Consider the following 22,620-nt stretch of genomic DNA (forward strand, 5'->3'; position numbering starts at 1 on the left):
TTGTTCCCGTCACGTTAACACAAAAATTGGCGTAAACAAAATTGTAAACAAAGATTACGCAGTAATCTACCATATCTCTGCATGCTTTTGTAATATATGGGCGCTGGAGTGGGCGTGGCAATGTTTTTCGTTTGGCCAAAAACAAAACAAAACTCGTGACAGTTCTTCTGCAGTTTTAAGGGGATTGAGTAAAATGTAAATGGGCTATAACTAACAGCTATTTTCTATTTTTAATTTAATTTAATTTTTTAATTTAAGTAATGTCGTGCCAATTGCAAGAAGATAACACTAATTGAAAAACGATATCATGCATATAAAAGCAAAATGCATTTGTTAAAGGCCAAACAAAAATTCTAAAATGTCAGGCTATACGGTGGTAAATATACTCGTACTTTCACTGGTACTCCAAAGTCTGGCTGAGAATCTTTGCAGACAGGATCTCTGTCCCACAGGAACCACCCATATAGCGTGTGTAAGTGGTCTAAACCCAACTGATCTATTACATTAAAAAATACTAAACAATGGTAATAGTAAAGTAATATTAATAATTTCCATTTCAATGTGAGCAGCAGAATGTAAACGGATCCTTTGGCAGCTCATGTCCCAAGGACGCCAGCGTGATTAAACTGAATCTTAAGGATAGGAAACTTCTGGTCAAGGCGCACAATTTGGTGAGACAAAAGTGGGCTAGTGGCCAGGCTAAGATTAAGCGGACCGCCTGCAAAATGGCCAAAATCGAATGGAACAAGGATCTGGAGAAGTTGGCGCTCTTGAATGCCAAAGCCTGTGTTATGGCCCATGATGCGTGTCACAATACCGAGCAGTTTCCGCAATCTGGTCAGAGTCTCTATGCGGCCACATATTCGCTTGGGATAAATGTGACGTCAGAGGTGATCCTCGAGTCGGCAGTGAAGTGGTGGGCAGGCGAGGAAAAGGACCTTGCCGCCGAGGACCTGCAGAAATTTAACCCTTACAAACTAGCGTATGTAACTTACTTTTTCTTTTGCTTATTTTCCATATTTTTTCTAACTTTTTTCTTCAGATTGATTGGCCACCTGACCGTTTTGATTAACGAGCACAATTCTGCCGTGGGCTGTGGCTTGGTGTCCTATAAGTTGGGTCAATTCAGGCATTACAACCTGGCCTGCAACTACGGGTATACCAATCTTATTGGTCAACCTGTTTACGACGAGTGCGCCAAGGCCGGCAGTGCGTGCCCAAAGGGCATTGACCCCAGGTATGCGCCGCTCTGCGCTTAAATGCAAATGTTTAAATACACTTCAAGCAATTCAATCTGAATTATGTATATTTACTATGACCATTTACTATAATATTTATGACAAGGAAAGGAGCTTCTTTTTTTGGTTTGGTTAACAGTTGGAAATCACTTAAATTTATAGCTGACTAAAAACTAGTCTTACGTCTCCCTACTTGGAAACGAGCGTCTTGAAAACGGTGGGGCATTTGTGGGCGGGCAGGTGGCGATAGCAGTACGTCTTGATGGCATCCAAATCAATATCCGCATCCGGCGATACAATGCATATGACGCCCAGGCGATGGCCCCACAACTTGTTGGGTATGCCCAGGACAGCCACATCGTTGATGTTGGGATGTGAGATCAATACCTTCTTGATCTCCGAACCGTAGACCTTGTAACCGCCGACGGTGAACACATCGCTGCTTTTGCTTAGAAAATAAAAGTTTCCATTGCGATAGGCGCAAATGTCGCCGGTCTTAAAGAAGCCATCTTGGGTGCTCTGCTGCTGCTGCTCCTTATTGTTTGTAGTTCCAGTTTCCATTTCCGGATTGTTGCTGTTGCTGGCCAACGTGGGGGACACCAAATGGGAGCCAGCGATTTGCAGTTCACCAATCACAGTTTGCGTCAAGGAGGTGTCACCGCCGATATCCTCCACCTGTATGAGGCCATGGTCCACGGTGCCGCCCAGTTCGTTCTTGCAGGTGATGAGCTCGTTACCCGTATTGCTGATCAAACGGGCCGTGACTCCCTTCAACGGTGCACCCAACGTGCCCGGCCGGTAATCATTGAGAGCGTTGCTGTTTGCGGCAGACACCGGCACAGTTGCACCATTACTTGCCCCATCGCGTTGCGATTCATCCAATGGATGACCGAGAACCAAGCCCGTTTCCATCATGCCATAGTATTCGTATATGTTTTGGCCCGTAATCTCACGCCAACGGTAGAACACCGAGTCCGGTAGCAGCGCGTATGCGGTGGCCATCAAACGGATCTTTTGCCGGCAATGATTCACAATGTACTCAACCATACGCGAGTCCTTGGCGAACATCTTCTCATACTCGGCAATCAGTCGCTTGTAAACAATGGGCATGGCCAAAAACAGTGTAACCCGCTGCTTGGATGGGCTATTAATGCCCAGGAGCGCACTCCACGCATTGTGACCGTCGAACTTTTGCTGCAGCACCACATTGCCACCGACATTGAGCACGGCACCCAGGGCGGCGTGCATGCGATTCATGGATAGGATGGGCAGCATACAGTCCGTGGGTCCCAAACGCCAGCTGGCGATCAAACAGCGCACCTGTGCGTCGATATTCCGATGGGTGAGCAGCACTGGCTTGGGATTATTGACCGCATTGGGTGTGTAGATGAGCATGGCCGGTGCCTTGGCATAGAAATCACTGGGCAGCGTACTTTCGGTTAATATAACACCCTGGATGCCCACCAGCTGTTTGGCATACATCGTGGTGGAGGACACACTCTCGGCGGTGGGCACAAATGCGTGATCCAAAATGATGGTCGCCGATTTTAGATACTGCGACAATTCCTGGGCAAGTGACTCAAATTCCGGTGTGGCTATCAGTAGCTTGGTCTTGCAACTCGATGCCTGGCGCTGCAGTTGCTCCATCGCCTGGCCGGATTCCAGTGGCACCGCCACTTGCCCGGATATCCAACAGCTCCACTGTATGGCTATCCACAGGGCGTTGTTCGAGCACAAGTATGTCACATTCGATAGCGAAGCGCTGCCTGTAAAAAAAGAAAGAAAAATATTTACCATTTATTAAATAAATTTATGTTTATTAAATAAATAAATTGATGTGAAATAGTTTTCACACTTACCGCATATGTTGGAGATCTGAATGGCCAGACGCTTGGCGGCCAGATACAATTGGAAGTAGGTGTACTCGCCGGTCATGTCCTTCACGGCGATCTCATCCGGATAGAGCATGGCCCTCTTGAACGTGGGCACCACCAGATTGCTGCGCTCATCCTCGTCGAAACTGTGGCGCAGCTTCTCTATGAAGCCATCCTGAAATTGAAAATTCATCGCAATATTAAATGAAAATAATAAATTAGTTTAGATTGCTTACCTTATGTATCAATTCGGCGGAGCAAAGGCGAACCAATGGACGCAACTTTAACTTGTGGCAACGTCGAAGTAGCAGCATCTTTTATTTTTGTAGTTTTTTTTTTTTCTAATTGGTTTTCTGATTCGTGTGACCGCGAAAGCGCTTTTTTTTTTTGAGTGAATAGTACGGAGTGTTGTCCGTAAATTTAGCTCCGATTTTCAATTGCTATCGCTTGAAAAGCCAAAACGATTCTGAGATTTTTGGCATGGCATACTTGAAATAAAAGTTCGCCTTTAATTCGATTGGTTTGATTGTTGGTTGGTCTTTATTTACACAATAATAGTTTGCAGACACAAAAATTAATAATTACAATAGTCATAATCGTAAACGTAAAGTAAGTAAAAAAAAAAATGTATGTATTTCAAGTAAAATGAAAGTCACAAGTTTTCTTTTGGTATTTCCTTTGTTCGATTTAATTGGTTTTTATTTTTATTTTTATTTTGATTTTTTTTTGTTGTGACCTTTGCATAATACTCAAAACTGTCGTTTACAACAATCCTGGCTTGAGAACTCGAACGTGCATGGGTTTTAGATGGGGGGGTTAACTTGATTTTAGGGCTAAGAGAGGAGGTGCAATTTAGACAATTTTAACCACTTTCAAAAACAAACACTTAAGAAACCTATATATTTACAGTCTAAGATTGAACAAGCGAATGGAGTCAACTGTTTTCGGGAGATTTGGGAGTTTGAGATAATGGCATTACACCGTTTGTTCCTATGGCAGCTATATGATCTAACATACAAAAACGTATAGGAATAACAATTCGAATAAGCAACCGATTTATGTTATATGTTATATGGCAGCAAAAACCTTGAGAAGACGGACGGATAAACCAACGGAGAAACAAGTACAATTGCAGTGTGTATTTTAAATCTAGTTACATGAAATATACAAAAAACACATATATTTAGCACAAATCGCATACACATTTTGTAAATTTGCGTTACGTCCAGGATTCAATTGAGTTTCTTTGTTTGTTCTTCTTTCGTTTCAATTAAACTCTACATTTTAAGTAAGAGCCGGGGGAATTTGCTTTCGAGTGCGATCAAGTGGCGGGCAGTGCTTGCTAAAAATGTAACAGCTTTACAATTAACAATACAATCACAGATTACGAATTTAACATAATTAACGAAAAAAAAAAAAACAATTACACAAAAAAAAATTGAACGATTCGAATGGTAATTCTTTTTTTTTTTGGCATGGCGAAGGAAAGGACAGATTCTTTGATTTGGAGATTCGACGCACTTCCTTTCCTCGATTTCCAGCCGGTTTCAGTTTGTTTTTTTCATTTTTCATTTTCATTCTTTTTGTAGAACTGTATAAGGCACTCGGCAGTCTCTTCTTTTTCACTTATACTCAAAATCGAAATGCGATTAATGAAATTATGTAGAAAGTTACTGGCACGTTACTGTTTTCAATATTTCGATTATTTTCATTTTCTTTTTTTTGTTTTTGTTTAACATACATATACATTTCTTTCTTGCAAGCAAATGCTATTTCAAGCTTATTCATCTGGCGTCAAATAACAATAAAAATAGTCATTCATTTGACGATTACTGGGAAAGTCCAACATGATTGTTTCATTGAATTGAAAACAGCAACAGTTCTGGGACAAATAAAAACTAGGACTATCTACCCCCGATCCACACCACAAACCCCACTGCACCCAGTTCGATTCCAGGATCTCTGAATCCTTTGCCACCTCGCTACTCAAATCCTCAGTGCTTTCTACACTCGCTTCGGTTTGCTGACCATTGTGTAGTTGAGGCCATTGTAGCTGCGATGATCGATGGCTGCCGCCTCCAGGCTGCTTTTGTTGGCCGTGGCAGTGGTGATGGTGCTGCTGCTGATGCTGCTGCTGCCGCTGCCGCCGATGCTGCTGCTTATATTGCTATTGGAGATTCCTAGATTATTGTTGTTCGTTGTGGTGCTAGCCTTGCGCAGCACACCGTAGCCGCGATGGCTATCATCGGCCTTACGGAAACTCTCCGTATCGGGACTAGCGATCAATTCGTATTCATTGGGCGGCGGTGGACTGCAGCGTATGCGATTGCCGGGTGTGACATTCACAATGGTCTTGTAGCCACTGGATGTCTTGTTGTTCGGCGATAGAAAGTCCAAGCGATCGTAATTGGATTCACTTATGGCCGTGGCACTGGTGCAACCCTCACCGATATCGATGTCTATGATCTTGGGTGTATTCTGGCCGCCACAATTGGATTTCGATACTGAACGCTGGCGCACAAATTCCGAGGTATCGCAGAGTATGGGCATACGTTCGCAGTGCCTAACATCGCCCACGCCCCTTGTGCGCCACGCCTCTGTGATATTCTCGATGCACTCGTAATCCCGCTCCGGTGGCGGTGCTGCCTTCGAGGCGCTCTCATTGCGCAGCGGCAAGTCGGGCGGTAGATCGGGTGTTGTCTCCGGCAGGGATATCGATTCACCTTCGTGCGGTTTCAGTATCACTGAACTGTTCGCATCGGAGGTGGCGGATGGCGAGGATATTGTCGTTATGGCCACAGGCTCATATTTAACAATGTTCCTGTATTTATCACAATGGGTTGTCGGGCTTTTGCGTGGCGGTTTGTTGGGAATGTGTTTACTGCTGCTGCTGCTGATGCTGCTGTTGTTGTTGTTGTTGCTGTTGCTGTTGCTATTTGCGGGCACGGATAGCGTGATACCACCAGTACTTCCCGTTGCTGTGGCGCCACTTGCTGCACCTCCACCCGCCGAGAAGTTGTTAAGCGAATCATTGGAGCTAATGAAGCCCCTCAGGGATATGCAGCTTTGCGTCGAGTTGATCTCGAACTCGCCGCCATGGGGATTACTCGATGGCGATGGTGGCAGGGGGCTGCGTGAGCCGGGCTCCATGCCAGCTGCCGCACTAAACTGATTCTCGCCGCACTCCAAGGTGCTCAGACTGTCGCCGCTAATCAGTTTCTTCATCGACTTCATTTTGGCGGACATGCAGCGGAATACCTCCTGCGGATTGGTGTGATCCAGGGTGAAGACGCCCTCGCCGGTGGTGCACTTTCTGCCCGCCTCAAAGGTGAACTTGCCATCGCGATAGCCGTACTTTCTAATGAAACGATATGGCCACATGGCGATTGTGGCGCCCAAATCCTCCGATTTCAGCTGCAGTTCGGTGGGCGTCATCTGGAGCATATACGTCTTGGGTTCAATGCAGCAGCGAATGGAGGCCTCGGATGGAATCAGCGTGATGATGAACAGGCCATCCTGCAACATTTATAAAATGTTTAATACTATTATTGTTGAACTTGGTTTTTCTTAATATAATAATAGATTTAATAGTTACTAATATAAACTATAACATTCTTATGCTCAGTATTTGTTTGTACATTAAAAAGATGGCTTTGTTTTTCCTTTTCAGTGTAAATTATATTTCTTAGAGCCTTTATTTATATACATTCTCTACAGTTTTTTACTAAATAATCCAAACAAAGAAAAACACCCAAAATTCAACGTTAAAAACGATTATGTATCCTCTAATATTATGTCCGAAATATTTAAAAATCATATAAAGGATAAAGATAGGGGGAATCCCAATGAGGGGACTACAAATAAAGAAAATCCCAATAAGGAGAAACCCTATGAGGAGAATCTCACTGAAATCTCACCCAGTGATGAGCCTTGCAATGAGGATCCTCCGAATGAGAAGACTTCTGCTGAGGATACGATGGAAAGTAAATCGGAGCAAACAAATGCAAGCGATAGTGAAAGCTCCGAAGTGACAGAAGACACGGAAAACAATGAGCTCTATAAACTGCCCTTTGAAACACCCTTCTTGCTGGAAAAGCCATTTGATCTGCGAGTGGGCAACTTTGACCGTATTCTAGATAAATTGCGCACCAGCTCAACGGCAATATGCTATCCGAAGATATCATTCAAAGAACTGGCCATAAGAGTGGATCCAGATGAAACCATTGCTCATGGTTTGGATAAACTCTGGGCTAAAGCCAAAGGTCCGCGGCGTCAGGCAACCGGCGAAGCATTGCTGACAATGTTCCAGAAGAACCTAAGACCTGGTTTGATTGTTGTGGTTGAGGACAAGCAGTTCCGCTGCCACGCCATGGTGCTGCAAGTGCTCTCGAGCTTCTTCCGGCAACCGGAATTGGCGCTTTCTGAAATCTACCATCTGCCCAGTTCGATGGTCTCCGCCCGGGCCTTTGTCGCCATGTATCGTTGGGGTCTGGAGACAGCCGACACCATGTCCTCCACACTACTGATGCAGGTCTTCAGGGCTGCGACGTTCTTCGATTGCCAGGAACTCATTAACAACTGTTGGACGGGAATCAATGAGGGCACTCGTACTCCGGACCGGGCATTTTGCACATATCTGCAGGGCAATTTGATGGGTATGCGCCTGGTGGAGAATCTGCTGGAGCGCATGAGCACTCTCTTTTTGCAGTTTGCCGCCAGCAAGGAGTATTTGTATCTGGAAGCTGACACGGTACAGAGATTACTGGGCTTATCCTCGCTGGCTGTGAATTCGGAAATGGAGGTGCGTTTTTTTTCGCGATCAATAGCTTTATCGTTTACAACTTCTACAACGTATGTTTAGGTTTTTCTAGCCGCCATTTATTGGCTGAATCACAAGTGGCCACAACGCATCAAGTATTCATATCTGATGATGGATGCCATTCGCTTTGACTGGTTGCCTTACACGTTTCTAATGAGTCTGCTAAAGAAAATCAATAGTGGGCCGCCAGTGCTGAAAATGCTGTCCCGCACTCCGTTTGTGAGTAAGAAGGCCTACAAAGCCATCAGGGTCATGTAAGTCTCGGTCGTTGATTGGCAACATAATGGTTATGCAATTCTCGCAATAGGCGGGGTTCGAGGAAAAAGTTACAGGGACGAGGCGGACAAACTGATCGCATCTGGATCTACGATCGCCGAGCTCTGCATCATCATACGGTTGAATGTCGCCGTGTCCAGTTTGTGGGCTATGACACCTTTGTGCGTTACCTGGAGTTTCTACAGACTGCCGGAAATAATCACTGGCTGTCGTTTCGCACCATCGACGATCCGGAAATCAGATGTTGCCCCCTGCATCGACGCTACTAATCTTTCAAGTGCAAAGGCAAGTGCATAGGCAAGGTAGTACATTAATCTAAGAGCAGAGTGTAACCCCTTTCCTTATTAAGTGTATCAGTGAAATGGATGTGCCCTGTAGAGTGCAAAATTCTTGTGAATACTTTGAATACATATGCAATGCAATAAGATTAACCAACTATGTATAACGACACACCCCAGCAAGTTTTGTGCGCTTATACAGAGATGATCCAACACTCACAAAGGAGCTGCAGTAGAGGTCGTTGTCCTCCTCGATGGCACCGATTCCGCCCGATGGTGAGGTGTCACAGAACGCCACCGTTTGCAGGGCGGTGATCCAATCCTTGAGCTCCTCCTCGCTACTCGTGCTCAGTGTGAGCGTTGCCTGCCTCTTCACGATGTGGATGAGGCGTTCGGGCGGCGGCTCCTGGGTGATCTTCACACAGTTCTCCAGTGTGAAGATCTTTGGGTTGCGGTCCTCCTTGCTCTCGCACATCTCCAGGCGGGCGATCCCATGGCGACTGGCCTTGAATAGCAAACAGTAGCGGCTGCATGCTTTCTGCAAAATAATTCCAAAACGATAACAATTTACTAACGTTCTGTAGGAAAAGTATTCAAATGTGGCATATGAATAAGCAATAACGAATTCGAAACTATCCTACATGGGTTAATGCTGAATATTATGTGAGTAGAGTGTGAGTAGGGCTGAGAGATTCTGGTTTACATAATGGGCTAAACCGCTAAGTACTCATTCACCCTCACCCTGCCCCCCTCTCGTTGCGACCCCCCCTGCACCACCCTTTTCCCCCAGTTTTCTGCTGGCTCAAGAATTTCCTGTCGCACATAAACACAAATACCATGAAATAGCATGAATCGCCAGCTGTGTGTGCCATCTGAAACTCCAACAGTGCGGGTAAAGTTAATAGTACCTCACACAAGATCAACATAGGCTATGTAATATGTTATATGAATTTAACTTTAACTTCAAAACATCACATATATTATTTCACAAAATCAATTAAATCTGAAGTTTAAAGATATTACAATGCTTTATTGTTCAGTTCTTGTTATGGCAACTATCTCAAAATATCAGTAATATCAAAACTATGCGTGAAGCATTGTTTGATGCTAGTATGTTGGCCCTAACTGTGTGAAGTCGGCAACTCTTTCGCTCACTTGCTTAGTGCGTCTCACTTCCACTCGCACAGTGGGCCTCATTTGTATGCAACAAGTATGCAGACACAAACACACGCACACGCACACACACACACTCACATAACACATAGGTCCTGTTTGGGGTTTGTCGAAAACTACGCACTTGAGGTTTGTAGGATAATTACGAACAGCATAAACAGTTTTTCAAAACCCGATAAATGGTGAAATATTTAGAATGAAAGGGCGGAGAATACGGCGATTTTCCATACCTTTTTCGAGATGCGATTTAGCGAAAATCCAGTTTGGGTCGGCACATTAAGATATCCAGCCAAAACAGGTATTTCAACATCCATTCTGTGCACCACTCCTCCGCCTCTCCTCTCCTTCTGCCCACTCTCCTTCGTCTCCTGCTCTCTTTCCCTCTCCTTCGTCGATCTAGCTCACACAATGCGCCTCTGATTCCGAATTGTTGTTGTTGTTCTTGTTGCTGCTGTTGTTGTTGTTGCTGAAGTTGGGCTATGCGATTTCTGGAGTTTTCCTTCAATTCATCCGATTTATTGGGCTTTACGATAGCTTCGCGTTCGCATTTAGTTGATCACTTCATAGTTAAACATCACATCATATCGCACAGCGAATACCCGAGATTCGAATTTCGAAAAGCGCAGCCGCAGCACAAAAAAAAATCACCCAAAAAGCGAGCAGAGGCAAGTCGACTTTATTTATTTATGCGCTGCACGGTTGCATGCAACTGCTGCAATCGTCATCGATAAGTAACGGCGATCGATAAATTATAGTTTTTCAAAAACAAACCGGTTTCGTGATTTCGTAGCACTAAAATAATAAATGATTAGCTTACATATAATGTTTAATATAATCTTGTTATATTTTCCTGCTGAGCGTGCACATTGAATTTCTCATAATTGCGTTTTTGGAGTTACCAACTTTCAAGATCGCCAGGAAAAACCTGTTTACAAACAAATTGATTTTATTTATACATTTTAAAGTTATATATATTTAAGGTGGAACTATTTACTGTGAGCAAATATTTCAGTGGCTCTAAAGTTATTTTTAAAAATAGGCGTTGAATAAACATTAATCCAACAGTCTGGCAATGCTAGTTTTAAGCCTCGCCCGCTCGCGATAGTGCAGCGCTGCCATCGTTCACTGTCATGTGCCATCACTATTATCAAATCTCATTGTTTCGCCCATCTGGCAACGCCGCCAGTCGTATTGTGCAAAAAGTAAAATATAATTTAGCCAAAACAAAAGCCAAATAAGGAACATGGCCCACGACCGCGAGGTGCTGCGAATGATCTGGGAGGGCCAGATAGGCATATGCTTCCAGGCGGACCGAGACGAGATCGTGGGCATTAAACCGGAGCCCTTCTATCTGATGATATCGCGACTCAGCTACTTGCCTTTGGTCACCGACAAGGTAAACAAACAATGGCTTCCAAATCGCAATGTTCATACCACTTATAAGATTCCCACAACTGTCGTTTTTGTCCCGGCAGGTGCGCAAGTACTTCTCACGCTACATTAGTGCCGAGCACCAGGATGGAGCCGTGTGGTTCGACTTCAATGGCACGCCCCTGCGCCTTCACTATCCAATTGGTGGGATTTCTATATACATTCACTAGATGATATCATATAGCATGGCTACTTTATACTAATGCTATTGTCTTCAATGCTTCGCAGGTGTCCTGTACGATCTGCTGCATCCGGAGGAGGACAGCACGCCCTGGTGCCTCACCATTCACTTCTCCAAGTTCCCCGAGGACACGCTCGTCAAGCTCAACTCCAAGTATTTATGAACGAAATTGCGCTGCAGTTTGTGTGCCCTACAGATATACTATACTTACACTACTACTATAGTATAACTAATAGCTCAGTTGTGGCCAGCAAATCTTATCTATAACTTGTCATAAATTGCGCACATATACACCCTGCGGGGTAAACCATTGTCTATCAGCCAAATTCCATGTTACAAGAGAAGTAAAACATTGTTGGAAAATGACCAATGTGGCAAGTTACGATTGGTAAACGTATCCATTCTGAATAGCGCCCAATTATGAAATATAGAGTATAATGATTATAAAGTTCCACAATAATTTATAGCATCGAAAATTTAAATGAAAAGCGTAGTAATCCCTTAAGGGCGCACAAACTGTTGTTTCTAAACTCTGAATTTAAACCTAATAATCTGTCACTTTCAGGGAGCTGCTGGAATCGCACTACATGTCCTGCCTGAAGGAGGCGGATGTGCTCAAGCATCGCGGCCTGGTCATATCCGCCATGCAGAAGAAGGACCACAATCAACTGTGGCTGGGACTGGTCAACGACAAGTTCGATCAGTTCTGGGCCGTCAATCGGCGGCTAATGGAACCGTATGCCGATCAGGAGTCCTTCAAAAACATTCCCCTGCGAATCTACACGGACGATGTAAGTGGAAAACCAGGATTAGATGAGCTCAGATCAAATCAGTTCAGTTCAGTTCAGTTCAGTTCAGTTCAGTGCAGTTCTGTGCAGCTAAAAAAAATTGATGGATTTTCCGCATGCTTCTCTTTTGTCTCCATTATTGATAGGACTTCACGTACAGCCAGAAACTGATTTCGCCGATCAGCGAGGGCGGACAAAAGAAGAGTTTGGCCGATTTAATGGCCGAATTATCGACACCTGTGCGCAAAGCTGGTGAGTTGGGATTTTCGTTTTTAACCTTCGCATCTTTGGCTATCAATTACCGCAGGCACTCTAAAAAAAAAAAAAAAAAAACTCGTCTGTAAGGGAAAAGGAAAAACGTGAAAAACGAGAAAAACGCATTGTCTGCGCAGACGCAGCGTCTCTTGGAAATTAGGGAAAAGGTGCCAGTCAGTCTGGCATGGCCAAGTGCATGTCTATCTGTATCTCTTTCAGATGGCCTGGCCCACACCCGTCTGACTTATTTATTTTTCTATTGAATAACACAAACGAGCCGAACAGAACCGAAAAGAAAAGAAAAATCCGCCCTGAGCGGACGGCACTCTCCGGCAATCATTCTTCAATTCATCAATGTCCCATCTGAACAAAAAGCCGAACCAAAAAATACAAAAACAAATGGGAATAGTAGGAATACGAATACGAATACGAATACGAATAGAAGATATAAAAGGAGATTCTCCGATGGAAAAACAATGGCCCCGGGTTGGAAAAGCGACCCGGAGCGAAGCGGATCGGATCGAAACAGATCGGAGATCGCAGATCGCAGGTCTTTTTGGTCATCTCGCTTGCAACCATTGAAAACGTGGCCAAAAATGCGCCCTGTTTCCCTCTAGTTCGTCACATTTTCCCTTTTTTGGCCATTCAGACGGCGGAGTGCGTGCGAGACAATAATGGAATGGAAAATGCTTTGTTTGCCGCCTGAAAATTTGTCGACAATGAAAATGTGCGTGTGGATTTTCCGGCAGAGCAACAAAATCATCCAGCTAGAGCTGCAAATCAACGAAAAATAACAACCGAAAAAACCATAAGCGATTTCAGGCAATAGTTTCAAAATGAAACTGCCATTTTGAGCGACTTAAGTCAGCAATGCAACAAATAAATATATATTAAATATATATTAATGATTAATTTAAGTAGCGAACATAATTGTAGAAACTAGCTTTAAATAGCTACATTAAATAACAGACTTTAGTCAATAGATTGTGCAAAATATGCAGCACCTGCAACATTAGCAAACTTGCTACTTGCAACAGCTAGTGATAAAACACCAACAATAGAGAGTGCAACATGCAGCTGCAGTGTAAACTTAAAGCCACTTCTTGAAACATTCAAGCAGCAGCAGCGAATGCGTCATCCTAGGGAAGCTGCCACACAAGCTGTGCAACCTGCAACCTGCAACATCAACGCACAGCAACAAGCGTCACAGAACCTGCAGCATAGAACTGCCACAAAGCCTGCAACCTGCAACCTGCGACTGCAGCAACTGTTAGAAAATGCCACACATCGCTGTTGACCTGCGGCGCCGGCGACAGCACGAACCAGAGCGGGATAGCAATAACAGAGAGAGAGAGAGAGATGGCGAGAGGAGGACAGAAAGAGATGGAAGCAATTCACTAGCAGCAAAACCTCCCACTCCAGTGGCTTAGGTGCAATAATAGCATTGGGAATTCCAAAGTTGGACAAAAGGCGGAACTAAATACCTGCGGCTGGGATTTACGAATTATATTGTGAGGGTTTTCTACAATTTTTTTTTTTCGGGAACCACTTGGATGGATGGATGGATGGATGGATGGTGCCTATGGCTATAGAGCTCTTGCCATTTCCATTCAGAGCGACAGAGATCCCTGTGTGTGCGTCCATATGTTTCATGCAGGTTGGGTATTTCCCAGGTGTCCCTACCGATCCTCATCCTCATCGTCATCCTTGTTGTTTCGTGTCCTTTGGCTACAGTGCACTCTAGAGTGCAATAGTGCACCCTAGTGCGCTGGCCAAGGTGTGAAATCTTTATTTGCATGCTTATGGCCGGCCTTCTCTGCACGAACGGCGATGATCCTAGGGAATTTCCCATTCGAAAGGTGAGACATTTCCAACGATTTCCCAAACAATTGCCAATGGATGTCGATCAACACGTAGTTTCCCAACCCAAAGGTCATTCCGGCGACACTCGGCGTTGTCCTTGGCACAGGATTGCGATTTCGATTCGGATTCGTATACGGATTTGGATTTGGATTCGGATTCGGATGCAGCAGGGTTTCCTCAACGGCTCCTTTTTAGCCGCACGCCTGGCTTAAGTGGGCCATTCAAGGCAATCCCCTGCTGATGATTCTGGTTCTGATTTGGGTTCTGTTTCTGATTCTGTTTTTGATTTTGGCTCAAATCAGTGGATTTTCTAGGGTTAGGATCTTTTGGGATCAGTTTGGAATATTGCGTATTTTTGGGGTAGATTTTGCGTGGGCAATGCAAACAGATTTGTTTGACTTCTGACTGTTATTAAGAATTATTTCAAGTTAAATCTTATATTATATTATTAGCTTCCGATTCCCATAAACGAACTATCCATCTTTTTGATGCCCCCAACTGCAAGAATCCAAGAATCTTTCGCATTTTTAAAGTACACACAACTCGAAATTGAAATCAAAGAGAAATGCATTCAAAACATGATCAATTTGTTTTCCCGGTTTTTTTCTTTTCTTTTTTCATAAAACTCGGATGGTTTTATGGATGGGGACAAAGAGGGGAGGGGGAGAAGGGGCCGATGGCTTGGATAACGATTGCACGTATTTGTGGTGCGTGCATTTTCATAGAAAATCGTATTTAAATTGAAATGAAATTCAAATATACAATGCAGTCGAGTCGAGGCGAGTTGAGTTGAGTTGAGTCTTCCGATCCGTCGGAACGTGGAAGGTTCAAAGTAGATGCGATTCCAAGAAATCAAAAAACACAACAAAAAAACACAAAAAAAAAAAATAAAAATGTGAAGAAAAAAAACGAGGCGAGAAGAAGCGGCAGAGGAAGAAGAATCTAAGACGCGTCAAAAATAAAAGAAACGCATTTCTTTTGGCTTTGCCTCTTGGCTCCTGCTCCCTCTATTGCCGTCCCGCTCGTCCGCGCTGCCCCTTCTCGCTCGCACTCGTTCGGCTCCTTGCGCATTGGCATTCGCTTCATTTGTTGTTGCTGCTTTCATGATTTGCCGCCGACAGCGACGCCGACTGCGCTGCCCGCGAAAGCAGCAAGCACAAATGCAAGTGGCTTTCAGTGTTGCCAGGCTTTAAAAGTTTTCAAAAATGTAGCATTTTTTTTAAAGCATTGTTAAACAAGTTGAAAAGTCCAAAAAATGTGTGGGTATTCGGTTTTATTATTACGTGTATTTAATTATATGCATACAAAAATATTAAACAATCATTTACGATTTTTCTAATATTTTTTCAAGTGCAAAGGCAGTTTGCACAATTTCTTCTATATAGATGTGTATATATTTTTGCTGTGTCTTCCGTTTTATTATTTCGTTTATTTAGTTGTATTCATACAAAATTATAAATTGCAATATTTATTATTCAAATATTTCGATTTTTCAAATATTTTTTCGACTGCATTAGCCAAGAAATATGCTGCATTTTGCACAATGTCTTCTATATAGAAGTATGTATATATGTACGTTGTATGCGTATATTTTTTGCCGTGTAAAAATAGCTAAAGGCAGCTTGAAACAAGCTAAAGCTGACTGAGCTGCTGCAGCGTGTGTGTGTGTGTGCGAGTGTGTGTGTGAGGCATGCTGGCTGCGCTTGTATTTGTGTAGGGTGCCCTCGAATGTGTGAAAAGGAAGTTCTGAGATATCACCTCCGCTTATTTGTATTTACACCTTCGCCGGCACCTCGATCCCCTGCCCCTCCTACTCCTCCTCCCCTTCCCTTCCCTCATACTCCTTGCCTCTCCTCCTCCCCCGCGCCTGCTGCACATATTTTTCTTATTTCTCGCTGCACTCCAACACAACAACAAAAAAAAAAAGGAAAAAACTCCGGTGAAAACGGCGGCGCACGGAAATCGCACCTCAATGTTTATCACTTGCATGCCCCTCTCTGTCGCTCTCCCTCTCTATCCCTCTCTCTCGCTCGCTCGCTCGCTGGCCAAATGCCCCAGCCCCGCTTTTTCGATCTCCCTCTTGCTCGCTCTTTCATCGGCGCATTTGCTTAGTCCCATTTCGACACATTTTTCGTTTGCATTTCGTCAATCAGACAAACAATACAAATACAAATACAAATATATGTACAAATACAAATGCAAGTACATACATATACAAATGCCAACCTGCAAAATGCAACCTGGACAATGCCCATGTATGTATGTAACTTACATGTGTATGTGTGTTCATGTGTCCATGTGTGCAGCAGGTGTGTGTGTGTTTCAGTGTTTGTGCGACAATTGGTGGTGCCACGCCCCGCTTTTTGGGTGGGCTGTGCAGCTACATATGTGTGAGTGTTTGCCTGTTGATCTTCACAGCATCATTATTTAAACTCACCTTTTTTTTTCATTTTTTTTAACACCCGGCGATCATCAATCATACTTCATTTGAATGATTTGAATGTTGCCGAAACCCAAAGGTAACTTTCAACATATAGAACCATTTAAGAAATTCTAGAATTTTTAGAAGCTTAGATTTTCAGAAATTCTATAACTTTTAGAAGCTTAGATTTTCAGAAATTCTAGAATTGTTAGAAGCTTAGATTTTAGCTTCAAAACCAATTGCATATAATGAAATACTAACAAAGTTCAGCAGTTTGTTATTTAAACTTACTTTTTGTTATAATTATGTAATCTCTGTAATTTCCAGCGCCAAACTTACAAAACTGACCACTGTTGCCATGCTGAGTGAAAAAAGAGGGAGAAAGCACTTGAAAAGCCCGCGATTCTTGCACTTCCTGCCACGCCCCCTTGAGTGCATCCACTTAATTGCCCACTTTCTGGCTGTTTTTTCTGTCTGTCTGTTTGTCTGTTTGTTTGATTGTTTGTCTGTCTGTTTGTTTGTTTGTTTCATTGTGCCTGGTTGATCGGCCATAATCGGGTGCAATCTAGAGTCTTCAATTCACAATTCACAACTCAACTGCACCGTCAACGAAATCCGATTTGATTTCTTTGCGCTAAACATCCGCAACCCCACACCGCCCCCCCTTACAGTCCCGCTCCCCCTTTGATCGCAATTTCCCCCACTTTGTAGCTGCATGAAAATAAACCGAAAATTCAAATTGAAGTTATGGGGCATACAAAATGAAAGAATGAACAAATCGTTGGCAAAACACACACAGACAAACTGACAAACTGACAAACAAGAGCAAAAACAATTGATTAGCACTTTTCGAATTCGCACTCTTCAATGGCGTCACTGAACTGCAAAAAAGCTGAGTTTTCCAACTGCAATTCGCGAAACGTTTGGCATTCTGGAACGGAGATAGAGTATCTTTTTTTTTTCACTTATTTTTTCACTTTTTTCCCCCCTATTTTTTCATTTTTTTATTTGTATGTATTTTAGTGCTTTTTTCCTATTTTTTTGTATGTATTTTACTGCTATTTAATGGCTTTATGGAACACAATCTATTAAGTGATTATAATGATTGGGCCGCCTTATCAGATCGATGAGGCGTTGTTATTTTTAGCCATGAGCTATGCGCAATGTCGTTCGTTTTCCAACGCCCCCTTCCCTACCGCCCCTCCTCGACCATCGTACCTTCCACGTTGACGATAATAAAAATGGGATCAATAAATTTTCAGACTGTTTGGCGCCACTCTCGCGCTCTCGCTCCCTCTCTTTCACGCCGCCGTCTCGCTCCCACGCTGCCTCGCCTTCTGCGGGCTACACACACACACATGTACACACATATATCACCGGGATCGGGGGTATATATAATGCTTGTCTGCGGGCCTGTCGCCCATTTAATACAGTATGGTTTAGTATGGTATAGTATAGTATAGGATGGTATAGTATAGGATGGTATAGTATAGGATCGTAGGGTATAGTATAGGATCGTATGGTATAGTATAGGATCATATGGTATAGTAGGTACTATATCATTCGGGTCGGTTTCCTATGCAAGATTTATGATCTCCTTGGCGCTTTGGAGGTCTTGTCTTTGGTTTTATGGTTTTTCGATTGGACGACACCTTTAATTGCTTTACTTTATTATTTTGCCATAAAAGCGGATCAAGTTTTGAGTTTTGTGGGTTTAAAGCGACTTAGCTTATATGGACGTACATATTTTAAAAATACTTCCAACTCTAATGAGATTTAACTTCTTTGCAAAATGACTATATTATGCAGTTTCGTATTATTATATTACTTAGCTATGCCCACACAAGTCATTAAACATTTTTATTTGCAAATGATTGTGCATTGTAATCGCTCATTTACTTTTTACCACTCGCTCGATGAACTTTGGAACAATCTAATAGATTTACATCCATCATTTTCACTTGTAGCGTTTAATATTTATTGCTTTGCTTTATTGCTTTCAACTAGTAACTGGCCTTAAATATACAATATTTATATTTATTTCTAGCTGGTAATTATATTAAAATACAGCCCCCGGCTGTGAAACTGATTCGGCACACACATTCCAACATCTTAGCTTTCGCAATTCTGCGCATCTTTTATGTAAATATATATATATATATATATATATATATATATATATATATATTTTGATAGTACATATTCAGGTGTCTGCACCTGTATCACCAATCAATTTGCCACTCGAGGCAATTGTATGCCGTTCATTTATTATTTTTGGGCTAGCGCCATTAGGCTGGTCATTAAACTCGTGACTTGCTCAACCGCAACTCGATCTAAATCGAAATCAAAATCAAAATCGAATGAAATGGCATGGAATGGAACGGTAGTATCGCCGGTTCCATGGATCCATAGAGCCATGCGGCCTACTTGAACTCGCGTCCGTTGCACAAATCTTATCGCCGCCACTCCCACCGCCTCCCACCGCCTGTAATCAGCCATTATCAGCCCACACACACACACAAACAGCAATACACACACATACCACCATATATGCACATATATATAATAGTTATAAAGCCTTGTCCGCAACGCCAGTTTTAACCAATCGAACGGATGGCATCGGCAATTGGCAATTGGCAATCGGCAATCTATAATTACACTCTGTATGCTAAAATTAAAAATGACGAAATTGACACGATTAGTAGCCCAAAAAAAAAAAACAAAAAAACAAAATAAGTAATAAGAATAGCACACGTTGATAAGGCGCCAAAACTTTGATTTCCATGGCAAGTTTATGAAGAGCCCGCCTCCCAATTTCCATTCCGATTGCCGCAATCTTTATGGCTCGCCAAATTGATCATGATCCGCTGATCAGATGCGCTGTTTATGCGCCAAATGGAAGCTACTGCGATAAGCTTCTTATCAGTGCAGTGTGCAGTAATCTGGCTAGCTGATCTCATTCATTATAATATAGGCGTACTTGCATATGTACGGCTGTCTCATTAATCAAATATTGATTGCTGATCTGTTATGTAAGCACTTAATCGCTTAGTACGCATTTAGTAAATCAAAGTACTGATCGTGAATATCCTGTTTTTGATCCTGGTTTCATTTTTATGTGTTGTGCAAGCGAGTGAAGCGGTGCAATTGCTTTGAACCTGAAGTAAACTCATTAAATATTTAATATTTATGAAGATCGATTGTGTTTGCATGCCGCCTTTGGCGGTCTTAGCAATGATCGATTATGAAAATTATAGATTTACTGGGGCAATTTCTAAATTCAAACTGACGCCCTGAAGCGCACCAACTTGATCCTTGGAAATATAAATAAAATATATATTTGATATTATATTAAAATATTATTTATAATTACAATGAAATTACGAAAGGTGAGGACTTTGTTTTTAGAGTGCCATTTTTAGATGCCATTAATAACAATAGATACCATAGTTACCATAGATACCATAGTTACCATAGATACCATAGATACCATAGATACCATAGATACCCTAGATGTTGTTACCAATGTACTAATGCTATATCCTTCCTACTTACTTCCAGTTGGATGTCGCACCCACGGCATCGATCTTCACGAGGAGACGCAGCTGCAGTGGATGTCCGAGCATCTGAGCTATCCCGACAACTTCTTGCATTTATCGGTGGACTACAAGGATGCTTAGCCCTAAATCTATATGTATATAGCCCTATAATTTCCACGTTTTGCCCAGTACGCTTGTGTGTGTGTATATTTGTATTTGTGCTTGTGTTTGTCTGCCTGTGTCCATGTGTGCTTGTGAGATTGTGTGCGTGCTGTTCTATTTTTCGATTCCAGCAAATCCCAGGGCGATCCTCTGCGATCGATTTACAGTCATATACGAGTATATATGTATATATATATAAATATATATCTCTAAATAATGAAAAACGCGTCTAGTTAAGCTAATCTGTATGTTAAATTTACGATATATATGTGAGCATTTAAAAGTTGAAAAGTAGCGAGCAGCGCAAACCAAACGATTACTGAAACTACCCACTAACTAATAATACCAATACATATTATTGCATAAAGTTGCACTTTTTTTCTATGCTGTAGCCTCCTAGCTGCCAATTTATGTTGCGGAAAACCCTTTTGAAATTTAAGCACAGTTTTTTTTTACGTTTAAGTACTAGTTTTATACACTGAAATAACATCACGCCACATTAATGGATTAATGGAAGCTATTTTGTATTGACCCAATCAAAAATATATATACACAAAAGTTATATTTCGTAATATTGTATATTTTGGTGGGAAAAATAAGGAATAAACTAAATCATTTCTGGCAAAAGTTTGCCATCAAACTTGACTGATGTTTGGTATCGAAAGGTTATAGAAACACGATTCTATATATACTTATATATATATTGGATTGAAAAATCTGTGCAGGGCAGTGTTCATCGATCAACCTGCTGTGGTAACTTTTAAGCCGCCGGAAACTGGAAAAATTAAAAAAAAAAAGTGAAATAAATATGAAAAAGAAAAAGTACCGAGGGCGAGGTTATCAATTTCGGTCGCGATTTATCCGTCTGTCAAGATAGTGCCTGGAATTGGAAATTGGGTCTGGAGTGCTGGTGCTATATCTGTTTGCTTTTCTCTGTTTTTTTTGTTATTTCTTTTTTTTTTTGTTATTTATTTGCTATTTGCAGACGGGACCTTACACAACATGTTTTTGGCCAACCCCGAAATCGCAGATCTCCTTTATTTGAAGAGCATCGATTTGTGACTGTCAGCCGAAAGAAATAAAAAAAACACCACATAGTCACAGTGTAACAACAACAACAACAAGAACAAGAACAACTAGAACAACCACATTGTCCTGTTCTATAATTAGTTAACGCTTTTGCACCACTCGAGAATGATTTATTTGATTGTTATTTGTATCGTTTGTATTTGTCTGGGCGCGTTTTGCGTTTTTGCCGCCGCAGCGCGTCCAAAAATAAACCGCACATCTGATAAAAAAAAAAAAAAGCCAATCCAAATTAGAATCAATTTTCGTATGAATTATTAGCCCAAATCGAAGTTTGTAAGACATTTTGGGTTTTAGCATTATCACGTGTATCTGATGGATCCATCGAACTGCTGCCGCCGAACATTGATGGATCCCTGGGCGAATTCTGATCGATCGGGGATCTTTAGCATTTAGAAGTGCTTATAGCATACGTATATTCAATTCCTTTCACTTTTTTAGGAACTGTATTGTGTAATCGTTGCTCGAATTGTACGGTAGCCAGAAGCCAAAAAGATATATATCCCAGCGATTGGTACAGTTCACAACTGAAGGTATTCATATAAGAGATTATGTCACGATCGCCGATTGGATCGCGCGAGATCCGTTCCTTTGATTACAACATCACTCGCTTGATCAATAACAAACTATATATCTATATATATATATATATCTACATATATATATATATACATATATACATATATCTATATCAGATATGTATATATATATCTGCCTGAGACGATCGCCATCTGCAAAGTACTCGAGATTCTAGACTCGAGACTCGAGTCTCGGGACTCAGGTGAATTCTATGTGCCAGTGCCTTCTTCTTCCCCTATTTACTTTGTAAATTTTTGGCTGGCTGCAAATCAAAATATATATATATACATATTTTTTGTTACGTCCGAACGATCGAAATTTGTCACGTGGCATGGGTGGCAGCAACAACAAACACATAGTTTCTTGGGAGATAAATGAAAAGCGAGCAAAAGTTTACACGGCAACGCGCTTCGAGGAAAATGGCACGAAAATAAATTGAAATTTAGCAATCATCTGCGCTCGCTCCTCCCACAGTTTTCCCAACACCCCAACACCCCTGCCCCCTGCCCCTCTCTCCTACACACATAAGATGCTCCTCTCGGGGATTCTGGCCCCGTGATCTTGGCCATCTTCGTACCTGCCTCTTTAGCTTGGTCCTCTTTCATGTATCTTGGTATTTTTCCCTAGTTTCTGATCTTCCATCCTCATCCATTGAT

General features: G+C 42.3%; 5 protein-coding genes across 6 annotated transcripts; 3 read left to right on the forward strand and 2 right to left on the reverse strand.

The window, feature by feature from the left end:
- Positions 1–320: 320 nt before the first annotated feature.
- Positions 321–1,299, forward strand: LOC6525438 (antigen 5 like allergen Cul n 1). Its single transcript, XM_002101237.3, has 3 exons — positions 321–472; positions 570–982; positions 1,043–1,299. Exons 1-3 carry the CDS (start codon positions 359–361, stop codon positions 1,257–1,259), a joined length of 744 nt encoding a protein of 247 aa, XP_002101273.1. The 5' UTR covers positions 321–358; the 3' UTR covers positions 1,260–1,299.
- LOC6525439 (malonate--CoA ligase ACSF3, mitochondrial) lies at positions 1,275–3,571 on the reverse strand. The gene is made up of 3 exons (XM_002101238.3): positions 3,349–3,571; positions 3,098–3,287; positions 1,275–3,004 (listed from the first exon to the last, which is right to left on the reverse strand). Exons 1-3 carry the CDS (start codon positions 3,424–3,426, stop codon positions 1,428–1,430), a joined length of 1,845 nt encoding a protein of 614 aa, XP_002101274.1. The 5' UTR covers positions 3,427–3,571; the 3' UTR covers positions 1,275–1,427.
- Positions 3,572–3,624: 53 nt separating this feature from the next.
- LOC6525440 lies at positions 3,625–10,352 on the reverse strand. Its single transcript, XM_002101239.3, has 3 exons — positions 9,889–10,352; positions 8,706–9,023; positions 3,625–6,628 (listed from the first exon to the last, which is right to left on the reverse strand). The coding sequence occupies exons 1-3, from the start codon at positions 9,970–9,972 to the stop codon at positions 5,117–5,119; spliced, it is 1,914 nt and encodes a 637-aa protein (XP_002101275.1). The 5' UTR covers positions 9,973–10,352; the 3' UTR covers positions 3,625–5,116.
- LOC6525441 lies at positions 6,784–8,638 on the forward strand. The gene is made up of 3 exons (XM_002101240.3): positions 6,784–7,913; positions 7,974–8,185; positions 8,239–8,638. Exons 1-3 carry the CDS (start codon positions 6,906–6,908, stop codon positions 8,474–8,476), a joined length of 1,458 nt encoding a protein of 485 aa, XP_002101276.1. The 5' UTR covers positions 6,784–6,905; the 3' UTR covers positions 8,477–8,638.
- A 459-nt stretch (positions 10,353–10,811) lies between the features above and the next one.
- On the forward strand, positions 10,812–20,861 carry LOC6525442 (autophagy protein 5). Of its 2 annotated transcripts, XM_002101241.4 has the most exons (6): positions 10,815–11,054; positions 11,134–11,233; positions 11,318–11,423; positions 11,836–12,061; positions 12,205–12,310; positions 20,160–20,861. In XM_002101241.4, exons 1-6 carry the CDS (start codon positions 10,902–10,904, stop codon positions 20,276–20,278), a joined length of 810 nt encoding a protein of 269 aa, XP_002101277.1. In that variant the 5' UTR covers positions 10,815–10,901; the 3' UTR covers positions 20,279–20,861. The 2 variants fall into 2 exon arrangements, with proteins under 2 accessions (XP_015046297.1, XP_002101277.1); XM_015190811.3 differs by lacking the exon at positions 12,205–12,310 and having other exon boundaries at positions 10,812–11,054.
- Positions 20,862–22,620: the final 1,759 nt, after the last annotated feature.

This window comes from Drosophila yakuba, chromosome X (assembly GCF_016746365.2).
Source record: "Drosophila yakuba strain Tai18E2 chromosome X, Prin_Dyak_Tai18E2_2.1, whole genome shotgun sequence".
Lineage (NCBI taxonomy): Eukaryota > Metazoa > Arthropoda > Insecta > Diptera > Drosophilidae > Drosophila > Drosophila yakuba.

Excerpts from the sequence above, each read along its gene's own strand:
- LOC6525438 (XM_002101237.3), top strand. The coding sequence starts at position 359 with ATGTCAGGCTATACGGTGGTAAATATACTCGTACTTTCACTGGTACTC. Across the intron at positions 473-569 it reads GAACCACCCATATAGCGTGT|CAGAATGTAAACGGATCCTT; the intron begins GTAAGTGGTCTA and ends CAATGTGAGCAG. Across the intron at positions 983-1,042 it reads TTTAACCCTTACAAACTAGC|ATTGATTGGCCACCTGACCG; the intron begins GTATGTAACTTA and ends TTTTTTCTTCAG.
- LOC6525439 (XM_002101238.3), bottom strand. The coding sequence starts at position 3,426 with ATGCTGCTACTTCGACGTTGCCACAAGTTAAAGTTGCGTCCATTGGTT. Across the intron at positions 3,288-3,348 it reads CCGCCGAATTGATACATAAG|GATGGCTTCATAGAGAAGCT; the intron begins GTAAGCAATCTA and ends TTTCAATTTCAG. Across the intron at positions 3,005-3,097 it reads TCAGATCTCCAACATATGCG|GCAGCGCTTCGCTATCGAAT; the intron begins GTAAGTGTGAAA and ends CTTTTTTTACAG.
- LOC6525441 (XM_002101240.3), top strand. The coding sequence starts at position 6,906 with ATGTCCGAAATATTTAAAAATCATATAAAGGATAAAGATAGGGGGAAT. Across the intron at positions 7,914-7,973 it reads CTGTGAATTCGGAAATGGAG|GTTTTTCTAGCCGCCATTTA; the intron begins GTGCGTTTTTTT and ends ACGTATGTTTAG. Across the intron at positions 8,186-8,238 it reads TACAAAGCCATCAGGGTCAT|GCGGGGTTCGAGGAAAAAGT; the intron begins GTAAGTCTCGGT and ends TTCTCGCAATAG.
- LOC6525440 (XM_002101239.3), bottom strand. The coding sequence starts at position 9,972 with ATGGATGTTGAAATACCTGTTTTGGCTGGATATCTTAATGTGCCGACC. Across the intron at positions 9,024-9,888 it reads TAAATCGCATCTCGAAAAAG|AAAGCATGCAGCCGCTACTG; the intron begins GTATGGAAAATC and ends ATTATTTTGCAG. Across the intron at positions 6,629-8,705 it reads ACCTCTACTGCAGCTCCTTT|GATGGCCTGTTCATCATCAC; the intron begins GTGAGTGTTGGA and ends TAAATGTTGCAG.
- LOC6525442 (XM_002101241.4), top strand. The coding sequence starts at position 10,902 with ATGGCCCACGACCGCGAGGTGCTGCGAATGATCTGGGAGGGCCAGATA. Across the intron at positions 11,234-11,317 it reads GCGCCTTCACTATCCAATTG|GTGTCCTGTACGATCTGCTG; the intron begins GTGGGATTTCTA and ends AATGCTTCGCAG. Across the intron at positions 11,424-11,835 it reads CTCGTCAAGCTCAACTCCAA|GGAGCTGCTGGAATCGCACT; the intron begins GTATTTATGAAC and ends TGTCACTTTCAG.